The 12,007-nt window shown below is 38.5% G+C and overlaps 1 protein-coding gene across 4 annotated transcripts in view; it reads right to left on the reverse strand.

Annotated features, from left to right (window-relative positions):
- PTPRZ1 (protein tyrosine phosphatase receptor type Z1) overlaps positions 1 to 12,001 on the reverse strand; it is a 183,445-nt gene extending 171,444 nt beyond the window's left edge. For all 4 annotated transcript variants that reach the window (XM_040472130.1, XM_040472129.1, XM_040472128.1 and 1 more), the window contains exon 1: positions 11,765 to 12,001. In XM_040472130.1, coding sequence (XP_040328064.1) covers positions 11,765 to 11,822 — 58 coding nt within the window. In that variant the 5' untranslated portion in view covers positions 11,823 to 12,001. The remainder of the gene's footprint in view (positions 1 to 11,764) is intronic.
- Between the last annotated feature and the right edge of the window lie 6 nt (positions 12,002 to 12,007).

The raw sequence follows: 12,007 nt of genomic DNA on the forward strand, positions 1-12,007 counted from the left end.
TGTGTGTGTGTGTATATATACACACACACACACACACACACACATATATATGCATGTAGATACAATATACAATACATGCATATTTACACATAAATACATAGAAATACTTATACAAATATATATTATATGTATGCATACCTTGTGTCATTTACTCACTCTGAAAACCATCAAAGGAAATATTACCAAAACCAAATATTACTCATTAAGAGTCTATTTAGTCATATTTCTTACATACAGAAGTCTTGCATCCAACTTTTATATAGCACAATGTAAATATATTACTTCATTATACAGGTTAACACACACCAACATTTCCATTCTTGACAGGCATCACGTTATCGCTTTCCTAAATTAAATGATTTGTTAATTTATCACTTCATGTATCCTTAATATATGTTAAGAGACATACAGTAGGTAACAAAATCCTATTGCATTTTTCATGAATTAAAAAAAATGCTAAAATCAATTTTAAAATTTCTGGGAAGATTATTCTATAGATTCTTTTTCATTGCACTGTTTTTATGTAAAACACAAGTTTGCAAGCAATTTATAAAATACCAGTCTATGTGACATGAATATGATACCTTCAAGCAATCTGAAATTGTGGATATTAAGAAAGCCTATTTATTGGCATACAGCTGACTGAAATGTCTCAATAGTACCTGGTGCTTATTTTTAAGAGCACAAATTTTGATAAGACTTGATAAAATTAGCCTGACACTATGAATATACTCAAATTCTTTCCATCCTTAGGGGGGAAAAAGTGTTTTTGCTGTTGTTGTTGTTGTTGTTATTATGACCTCTACTAAAATTAGTAAAAATAGATCATTTCAGGGGTGCCTGGTTGGCTCAGTTGGAGGGGCATGTGACTCTTGATCTTAGGGTCATGAGTTTGAACCCCACACTGGGTATAGAGATTACTTAAATAAAAGAAAAAAACTTAAAAAATAGACCGTTTTAAGTGGTACCAATTCTTCTTATTAACTCTCAAGGCCATGAGTTAATCATTTCAGAGGAAATGTTTAGCTTCAACTCCTACATCTTATGGTAACAAATTTGGAATTCTACCATTCAATAAATGAGCAATCTTCAAGCTACCAGGCTCTGTTTCTCCCTCGTTTCTTTCCTTCCAATTATCAATTTCAGTAGAACAGTATGTATTTGTTGCCTCTACTTTTTCTTCATGGATATTTCTTTGATTCTATATGGTCCTTGACACCTTTAACTTTCCAGGTAAGACGCTCCCTTGAGGACTACCAATGACCCACCAAGACCCAGTAATTATGCCAACCGCACTTATATCAAATGAGGTGAGGTATTTGATGTACCTGTTAATCATTAAAGTATTATATAAAGAGGATGGTATTGTTATACCTTCAAATGATCTATCAAATTTCCCCTTTGACTGTCACACTGTAACAGTCTTTTAAATTGAGTTTCCTGATCCCTAGTCTCACTCTGCTCCAATCCACCCTATACTGATACTTCAGTTATCTTCCTAAAATAAAGAGATCTAATCAAGTCATTCCACTACTCAAAACCCTTCAATAGCTCACCATCATATACTGGATAAATTCCAAACCCTAAATCATTCAATTAACCACTGGAAGTCCTACCTGTTATTTGATACTTCTCCACTAGTACATACCTCCCGATTTTTCTCCTCCCTTTAAACAGCACAATCACTCCCATTCCATGCTTCTGTGTATGCCATCCGTTTGCCACTGATGCCCTACTAATGCTCTACCCAGCCACCCTGCAGAGTTTACATCCAGCCCCACCTCCTCCTAGAAACCTTCCCAGAGGTGAATTTAGCCTACCCTGCCTCACGACTCACACTTTCATATACTATGACCTCTGCTTTGTAGGAGAGCTTTGTAGGAGAGCTATTTAGGTATGGATTTTTCTCTCTTGCAAAAGCTTAGGAGACCACTGGAGGAATACTCTCTCTAGAGGAAATTACAAGGAAGGTGCTCCATAAAGATTCAGTAAATTGATTTGTGTTTGTGTTTTTACCATTAATGACTATGTTGAAGTAGTTGTTTGGACCATGTAAAAAAGACCCTTGTTAACTTTTAAGTAGAGCTATTAGTGCTTTAAAAATACAGTAAAAACAAAATGCCTCTTAAATATATGCCTTTAAATAATGCCTTTTAAAATACAGTAAAAAGAAAATGCCTAGACTTGACAAAAAATGCAAATGTAATTTTAAACACACACACACACACACACATAAAACAAAGTGCTGAAATGAAAAAAATGTAGCTAAATGTTGTATCTGCTACATCACAGAAAATACCTCTGATTCTAACAAATTATACATGGAAAAAGAAACTAAACAAGACAAGGGCACAACAAGAATATGTATCATTGACAAAATAAAATCTATTCTGTGCTCATGTCCTGATACAAGCAATTGTTCTTCCCACCTGCTGAGAGATGTGAATCTTTGGACCAACTCCAAGAACGTCTGGCCTCTTGAAGTTTCTCTGGCTTGCAAAGACTATGAGGTCAACCACTGTAGTCCTTACTCCTCCTTCTAAGGTTACCCTGAAACTGAAGCTGCCTTAAGAAGAGGAGAGAGGGATGGGAAGTTTTCCAGGGCCTTTGTCCTGTGGCACTAGCTTTGTTTTAGGATAGCATGAAACTTGCCAATATCTCTACCTTAAGACAAATGAACTGAGATTAGTAGCATCATGAGGTTGGCCTAGAATGGTGGTTTTAAACTCTGCCTGTACTCTGTAATCACCTGGGGAATTAAAAATATATATTCATGTCTGGGCTCTGCACCCACGCATATACTTGATTCAGGGTGGAGCCCAGACATCAGGATGTTTTAAAAGTTCCCCAAGTATATAGTCAGCTTGGGCTGCTATAGCAAAATACCATAGGCTGAGCGGCTTAAATAACATTTATTTTTCACAGTGATAGAAGCTGAGATGTCCAAGATCAAGGGGCTAGCTAGAGAGAGCTCTCTTCCTGGCTTACAGATGGCTGCCTTCTCACTCTGTTCTCAAATGATAGAAACAGAGCTCTGGTTTCTCTTTCTCTTCTTATTAAAATATTAATCCTACCACTCTCATGACCTCGTCTAAACTTAATTACCTCCCACAGACCCCACCTCTAAATACTATACACATTGGGTAGTAGGACTTCAAAACAATAATGTTGGGGGGGACACAAAGAGTCAGTTCATGACACCAGGTAATTCCCAAAGGGCAGCCAGGATTGCAAACCACTGAACTAGATCAATGGTTTCCTTTTTTTTTTTTTTGCAATGAAACAAACATAACAGTGATATCGCATGTGCAATATGCTCCTCAGGGCAGACCAAGAGTCTGACAAAGTCTCTGTGTTAGCGGAACGCCACTTTTATATATCCCATTTAAGAAATGCAAGACGGTGAAAATGTCCCTATGGAACAAACTTTTAACTTTTTTGATGACAATGCGATTGAAAACCATGAGAAAACCTAGAAAGTTCTTTTTATATGGCCAGCATTTTATTATTCTAAGCACATAATCTGGACTCTGGTGGTGATCGTGATCTCTGCTAAAAATTGAGGTCACTTTTAAGCAGCAACATTTTCTTTTATTCCTACTCACGGTACTGAGTTGATAAGTTCAGAGAAAAGGTCTAGTATCAAGCCCCATCTTGAGGTAAACACATTACAGCTTTAGAACTCAAGAAACAAGTGGTCCAGTCAGTGAAAGAACATACAAATTCTGGAGTACATGTTAATGGAAAAGGCAGAGAAAGAGAAGGACAGAAAGATTCTCTAGGAGTGGAGAGGTGTCTGTGGTCACTGTCATGGATATTTTAACAGAAAATCCTTCTTGCTTATTAATTAATAAATTATTCTTTTCAAATATATGAAAGCTGTATTTCCAGGGAAACTTAAAAAAAATCTATCTTTTGTCAATGTGGACATAAATTGATGCATGCTTATTGAATGAGAGGACAAAGTTCACAGTAATGAGGACCTTGAATAACTGAATTTACTTTAATATCTGTGTGCAAATATCAGAAGCAAAAAAGCCCAAAACAATGTGCCCATTTTAACATACTAGAATTTGGGGGAAGAAAAAAAATGTTAACCAATACTTTTAAAACTGTGTTAACTACAAAGCTCCCCAAATTATACTAACACAGTAAAAATATTCTTAAATAATGGTATCAAATAGTATCAGTCTCCTAACTAACTCTTCATTGAGATGCTGAGCAATGTTGAGGTGTTTTGTTTTGTTTTGTTTTGTTTTTGTCTTAGATTTGTGCTTAAAGGAAGTGAATATGGAAGGGAACAGCCACACACACATACATAAAAAAATGAAAAGAAGGGAGGTGAGAGAAAATAAAGCAAATATCCAGACATCAGGATGTTTTTAAAAAGAGCAAGTCTTTTTTCTATTTTTAACTTCTGTATTTCTAACTCATGCCATTGCCTGTTCTATATGAATTCAATTCAATTCAAATATTTGCTGAACATCTCTATGTGCAGGGCTAAGCTAGGTTCAGTACATCATCTCTATGATGAATGATAAAACTACAAATTCCAAAAGCATGCATATCCACATAATGTAACTGTACTTCCTGTCATTTATCTGGTTTCCAGAACTTCCTTGGGCCACTACCTCTTATGGCCAGAGTGACAAGAGAGGACTTAATCCAATATGATGGCTTTTGACTGATTGAAAATACAGTCTTCATGGTTCAAGATATTTCATTTCTCATTACTAACCACCCCTCACCCCCACTACCTTCTCCTCCCTAATAGGTGAACATGTGCACACACACTCATACACACACACACACACACACACACACACACACACACTGCTCCCTGGGACATATCCAAACTTCATTGATGCTAAGACATCTATAATTAAATGTCAAATTGCTCCTGCTACTACACATGCATGATCAATCATTGGGACTTCATTTTTTATGCAGATAGCTACTGGATCTATGTGATGCTTATGTGAGAGAATCAAAGTGAAGTCCTGGTGCCTGAAGTAGCATTAAAAATGGATGGGTCAAGGGGCGCCTGGGTGGCGCAGTCGGTTAAGCGTCCAACTTCAGCCAGGTCACGATCTCGCGGTCCGTGAGTTCGAGCCCCGCGTCAGGCTCTGGGCTGATGGCTCGGAGCCTGGAGCCTGTTTCCGATTCTGTGTCTCCCTCTCTCTCTGCCCCTCCCCTGTTCATGCTCTGTCTCTCTCTGTCCCAAAAATAAATAAACGTTGAAAAAAAAAATGGATGGGTCAAGGTGAATGCAGATCTGTCTCAAAGACTGGGATCAGAATCAAAAGTGGGAAAGGCCAGCAGCACCTGGGTGGCTCAGCCGGTTGAGCTTCTGACTCTTGATTTTGGCTCAGGTCATGAGTCCATGGTTATGCGATCAAGCCCTGCATGAGCCTTGCATCTGGCTCTGTGCTGAGCATGCAGTCTGCTTAAGATTTTCTCTTTCTCTCTCTGTCTGTTTCTCTCTCTTCTCTCCCTCTCTACCTCTGCCCTTCTCCCCTGCTCATGTGCTCTCTCTCTAAAACAAATAAAAATAAAATGAATAGAATAGAATAGAATAGAATAGAATAGAATAGAATAAAAAAGGAAAGACAAGAGGAAACCAGCTGATCTCAAGGGCAAAAAACTACTGCTATGAAGCTGTACAGTATTATCTCTGTATGACCTTATGCATTAAAGATTTATTAAGCACCAACTGTAGGTATTAAATCCAAGAATGTTGAGTCCAGAGATGAATGAAATACAGTCTTTGCCCTCAAGGAGCCAGTCCAGTTGGGGGAGACAGGTACTGCAAAAACAATATAGTGAATGCTGCAACAAATTAGGGAACATGAGCTGTGAGGACAGAACACTCACTCCTGAACTAGCAGCTATCTCTCCCATTCAACCTGAGTCCATAAAGGCCACCAAGTAGCCATTAAATTTTCTTCATCTATTTCTGCTCTCTACCTAAGGTCACCAGAAGGTCTCTGTGATTTTTATATAGTTGACGCAACAAAGGACAAAAATCACCTACGTATATCAACACTAAAAATAATTTTAATGACTTTAGAAGTGTTTTTAGTAGAGTTGACAACTTCTGATCAGTAATAACAACATTTTATCAGCTTTTTTTTAATTCTAAACAGCACTGTTCACAGACTTCCTGCAGTGGTAGAAATGTCCTGTATCTGCATTGCCCCAATGCATCGGGCCACCAGCCACATGTGGCTACTGAGCACTTGAAATGTGGCTACTGTGACTGAGGAACTGACTTAGTTTATTTTCATAAACTTAAATTAAATGTTCACATATGCCTAGTTGCTATGATATTAGAAATCACAGTTCTAAAATATAAGTGTTTTAGGATTGTGCGATATGATCAAATAATTTTCCCCTTAATGCTTATACAGTTTGTTACACATTTCTCTGAAGAATTACAAACGCGGTTAAAAACTGATTTCCTTTTGTAACCTGAAGTTGTTGCTAGGGATTACTCCCAATAAAACATTAAAAGTTAAAAAAAAACATTAAAAGTAAAGCACAATCCCAACATGCATGTGTTGTTTAAATTGGCTCTGACTTTTACCACTGACTGTTGATGAAGTGGGAAACACTGTAATATATTTGGAAGTTTAGATATTTAACACATTAAGAGGTATTTGGAAAAGACCACCATTCGCAACTAGTTCTAAATGAAGAAAGCAGCTTAAAAGTGAGATTTAAAGAAAATTTTCATAGTGGGGACTGAATCAGATCAGCTGCATTGGAGGCATCATGAGTGTTAGGACTCTGTGGGTTTACACACTGCTTAATTATTACTGCCTAGCAGATGTCAGGCACTTAGGAAACACATAATGGAAGAGTAATTAAAACAGTATTGATGGGAATGTGCTACATCTGGATGAAGGTGGTTAAGTGACCATATGCATGTGTCAAAACTTCCAAGATGGTACAGTAGAAAGGGTAAAATCATGCCTTAGTTTTGTTGTTGTTGTTGCTGTTGTTTAAAGGGGAAAAAAGTAATATGGGAGCACATGGGTAAAATAATGAATGGAGAGCTGCAAGAAAGCACATAGGAGAATGTGAGATATAACATCATATCTCATATGAAGTAAGCTAGTAAATTCCAAACAGCAAACTGGTCTCCTAGGAGATAAAATAGAAAAAGGCTCAGGCTCAAGAGGCAGAAGAAACACTTAGGCTAAGACAGGCTGAGTGATACTAGGTAAATCATTTGACTTTTCTGTGTTTCACTTTCCTCAGCTGTAAAATGTGTAAAATGAAAACACCTACCTCAAACAGTTTGGGGGAGAATGAAATGAGAAAACGTACATAAAATATTCAGCCCCTGGAAAACACAGAGTAGATGGTAAATGGAAATAAAACACAAGCTCATCTTCTTAACCAAGCCCTTCTCTGGAGATCCTCTGGTTTTGAACGAGGGGTTCCATTTCCACAGTAGTCTGAACAGTTGGCAAGTGAACGGTCAAGCAAAGCTACCAGATTAGACAGAAGTCAAAGCTCTTTGGAGCAAGGGGAATGGGGGAATGCAGCTCATGTTTCTGGAAAAACCTGAACCTGAATTTTTGCCAGAAGCAAAATTCCCACAGCATAAAACTTTAAGAAAGTTCCCAAATATCTAGCGCAGGCATGAGAGCATAAGTGACTTCATCAATGAAATGATTTATCCTGGCAAACTTCCCTGAGCGAAAGCAAGTCCCGTCTACATAAAAAGGAGAGATGAAATAAAGAAAATTGCTCCTCTGCAAATCAAAAGTAATTAATTTCCTGAATGCAGACTAGTTATTACTTAGGGAAAGAAGCATGCGTATTTTCTATTCCTGTTTACAATTTGTTTTCAGAGAATAAACAGACCAAACTGAGAGTCACAACATTTTGGATTCTACTGATTCCATACTCAGGATAAATTAAGCAATTAATTCTCACAAAGGAATTGAGTACAGTTTGTAGTTAATGTGTTCCTTAAAGCAGTAAGATATGAGTTAAAAGCTCAGTAGTTGATTCATTACATGTTTCATACTACTGTTTAAACTCTTGAATTCAGAGTACCTTGCATGGCTATAACTCAATTCAAATATCCTGCATTCTCATTAGTTGAGAGAAACTATTCCTTAAAAGCTCTTAAAACACCTACCTCTCCTCTGTGACTCATAGTTAGCCTCCTCACAGGAAAGCCACTGAAGTTTTTCCTATTACCTGTTCAGTGGGTCAAGATTAAATAATGATAGAGTTGTGTAGTCATTACATTAGTTCTCCACCTAGTAGAAAACCTCTCAATTATTCTTGAGAAAGTCCAAATTCACTCAGGGAATTACCTTGAAGCCATCTTTAATTTCTGCCTCTCTGATTAAGCATCTCCTTCAGGTGAGTAGCATTTAATGTTGTCTAACTTAGGTGATTTTTAAAAATACTATTAAGTTGGGTATCAGAAATCAATTCCACAGTAAAAGACTTGTCAATAATCCAGAAATTTTGCTAACATTTAAATGTTAAACTAGCTCAGTAGTTGTCAAAGTATGGACCTGAACCAATAGCATCACCATTTTCTGGGGATTTGTTAGATATCAAGATTCTCAGCGCCCCACCCCCCCTCCCCAGACCCTCTGAATCAGAAACTCTGGAGTAAGCCCCTAAATCTGTGTTTTAATAAGTTCTCCTGGTGATTCTGATGCTTACGCTAGTGTGAGAACCATGATCTAGCTAGTTCTGGCAAAGATACCAGAGGCCACGGGCCAATTTTGATAGAATTACCCAAATAGATGAACCCACAAATATATTTAATCCCCACCCACCAAAAAAAAAAAAAAAAACCCATAATGTTCCTCTTTGGTCTCCAGAGATCCCTGGTATTAGCTCGTAAAGAAAGGATTTCTTTCAGTCCAAATGATTTAATGGTAATTTTTTCTGTTTGGAGAGTTATTTGAAAGAAGCAATTGGTCTATATGTCCAGATTAAAACATCAGGACATTTTAAGCATGGAAAGTGGTAAAGTCAGTCCTTGCTAACTGACTCTTAATTGTTAACAAAGAACACCTTAATGAATGCGACAACTTGTCCTAGGATGATAGTAAGAATGGCAGCCTAACATTCAACTGTATTGGAGCTGTCATCCGACACAGCACATCTCAGTTGACAGACCTTTCCTGAGCATCTATTACATATGCCAGGCCACCCCGTTGGCTCCAAGAACCCTGAAGATGAGCAACAAATATAGTCACAAATACCATAGTACATGTTGGAGGAAAAATAATTGAAATGGAGGCTGCATATCTTATTTGTAGATAATATGCTTCAGTTTTTCAAAACACGTTACCCTGAAGTCAAGACATTCACCCCATTTGAGGCTGCCAAGGCCCTAGGTCAAAATGTGGGCAACAATGTAAAAGGTCAACTTTGTTGTAATGGGAAGGGATACAAAAGTAGTCACCTGTCAGTCACACACAAAAAGCACATTTTGAGTTCTAATACAGGCTTACATTCAATATCGTTATGTAAACTTGTGATCCTCTTAGACATTAATTTAATTTTTTGTAGTTAAATTTTACATCATCAAAGCATTAAAGAAAGCATCCAATAAACCGAAATCTGTATAACCCAAAATAATGAGCTATAAAGAATGTTTTATTGAAAAAAGACTTTGCACACTGGAAATACTGGAATGGAGTACTATTCAGCCATAAAAAGGAAAGAAATACTGATACAGGCTACAACATGGATGAATCCTGAAAACATTATGTTAAATGAACGAGGTCAAATACCAAGGACCACATACTGCATGATTCTATTTACATGAAATGCTCAAAATAGGCAAATATACAGAAAATACAAGTAGCTTAGTGGTTGCCCAGGCTGGGGTCAGAGACAGTAAGGAATGACTGTTAATGGAGTTTCTTTGGGGGTGACTGAAATGTTCTATAGTTAAATAGCGGTGATGGTTGCACAACTTTGTTAATATAGTAAAACCCACTGAACTGATACACTTTAAAAAGATGAATTAGAAGGCACCTGGGTGGCTCAGTCAGTTAAGCACCTGACTTCGGTTTAGGTCATAATCTCACAGTTTGTGAGTTCGAGCCCAGACAAGGGCTCTGTGCTGACAGCTCAGAGCCAGGAGCCTGCTTTGGATTCTGTGTCCCCCTCTCTCTGCCCCTCCCCCACTTGCATTTTGTCTCTCCGTCTGTCTCTCTCTCTCTCTCTCTCTCAAAAATAAACATTAAAAAAAGATGTAGTATATGGTATGCAAATTATAACTCAATTTTTAAAAATTTATAATATATTCAAAGCAGTGGTTTGGATGGCATACAAAGCAATATTCTCTGGTTTATTTCTGTACTACAGTGAAATTTACTTTAACTAATAATCTAAGTACCAAGACGACCTAGCTTTCTTGTTAAAACAGATCTATAATAAAAATGCAAATTCAACAGGTGTGTATTTGATGAGCACAGCACTTTCAAAAAATGTCTTCGCCCCTCCAGAATTAACTCTGTGGTTTTAGAGAAAACCAGGACCAGATTCTCCTGCAAGTCTTAAATGCCAACCTTGTGTATCTCATCACCCCTGAGTATTTTTGTAAAGCACTGGGAATTTAAATTATGTCCATGTATCACCCGGGGGCCGGGGCGGCAGTTGGCAATTGTCACCATATTTGAAATGTAATTCTCATTAGTTAGAACATGAAAATGATTTCTCTTTGTAAAGGTTACCATTCCAAGAGCAGCACCATCAATTGAATAAAAATGTAGGTTAGTATCTACTTTATAATGAACAATCTAAAATTTAAAAAAAAATGGGATCCTCTAACGGAAAAGAGTAAAATATGTGTATTCACAAACCGAGGTACCTTTTCTGACTTTCAGGTTAATACCTCCAAACCTATTATAGTCCATTATAATAGGAAATCTTCATGAAGGAAAAAAGATTTTTTGAAACAAAATGTAAAAACCCAATCTTAACAATTCTTCTGGAAAATGACTAGAACACTTGAATCTGCATCCCAGGTAAATACATTTTTTTTTTCAAAATGTAATTTCAGTATTGAATGTATAAGTTGGAAGGTGGTGGATGAAAGATGAATCCATGAATAAATATATCAACCTGCAGCTTTCCTCTGACTTTGGCAGCAGTGGTAGACGATGACAGAAATTTTGATAGAAACTTTTTTTTTTTTAAGGTAACTGCCCAGACTTGAATGTGACTAAATTAAAAGTACTGGAAAACACTGAAAAGTCAGGTTGGTGCTTGTTCCTGTTACTACCTTTTAGACGTGTGTGTGTGTGTGTGTGTGTGTGTGTGTGTGTGTGTTATTCGCATCGGGCAAGTGTATTTTTCATTCAAGTCCATAATGAATTTAAAAGCAAAAACGCGATCTAGTACGCAGCCCCGCACCTTGGTTTTATTCTCTTACGTGTACCTAGAAGGCTCTTTACACACTTTGCAAAACGGGAGAGAGCAGAGCCCGGCGGACTTGGACCGTGAACCGCGAGCCTCTCTCTTCCGGACGGAGCTCGCATCCCCGAGGGCGGATGGAAGGTGGCAGAGGTGCGAGGTGGGGAGGGGGCGCACTCTCCCACGTCGCTGAACACCCACCGCGGCGCCGTGGACCCCGTGGGCTCCACCGTGCCTTTTCCCTCCTTGCTAGATGGCGGCGGAGGCAGCAAGTATCTAAGGCTCTCACCGCCCCCCCCCAACAGTGTCCCACACGATCCCGGAGATGGAACCCCACCGAGGTCTGATCACTCACCCAGACGGCAAACACAGAGGAGCTGGATACAGGCGAGAAAGCGCTTTAGGATTAGCATTTCCAGACGTTCCGAGGGCCCCCACCACGCGGCTGCTCAGCTTCTTGCGGTGGAGAGGGAGGGGGCACGACGGAAATGTTTTCTCCTCCGGCGTATAGATTGGTGGGAGATTGTGTGTGTGCGCGTATGTGAGTGTGTCTGAGCGAGCGAGAGAGAGCGAGAGGGAGCACGAGCGAGCAGAGAGA

This window comes from Herpailurus yagouaroundi, unplaced genomic scaffold (assembly GCF_014898765.1).
Source record: "Herpailurus yagouaroundi ecotype Mexico unplaced genomic scaffold, PumYag 100, whole genome shotgun sequence".
NCBI lineage: Eukaryota > Metazoa > Chordata > Mammalia > Carnivora > Felidae > Herpailurus > Herpailurus yagouaroundi.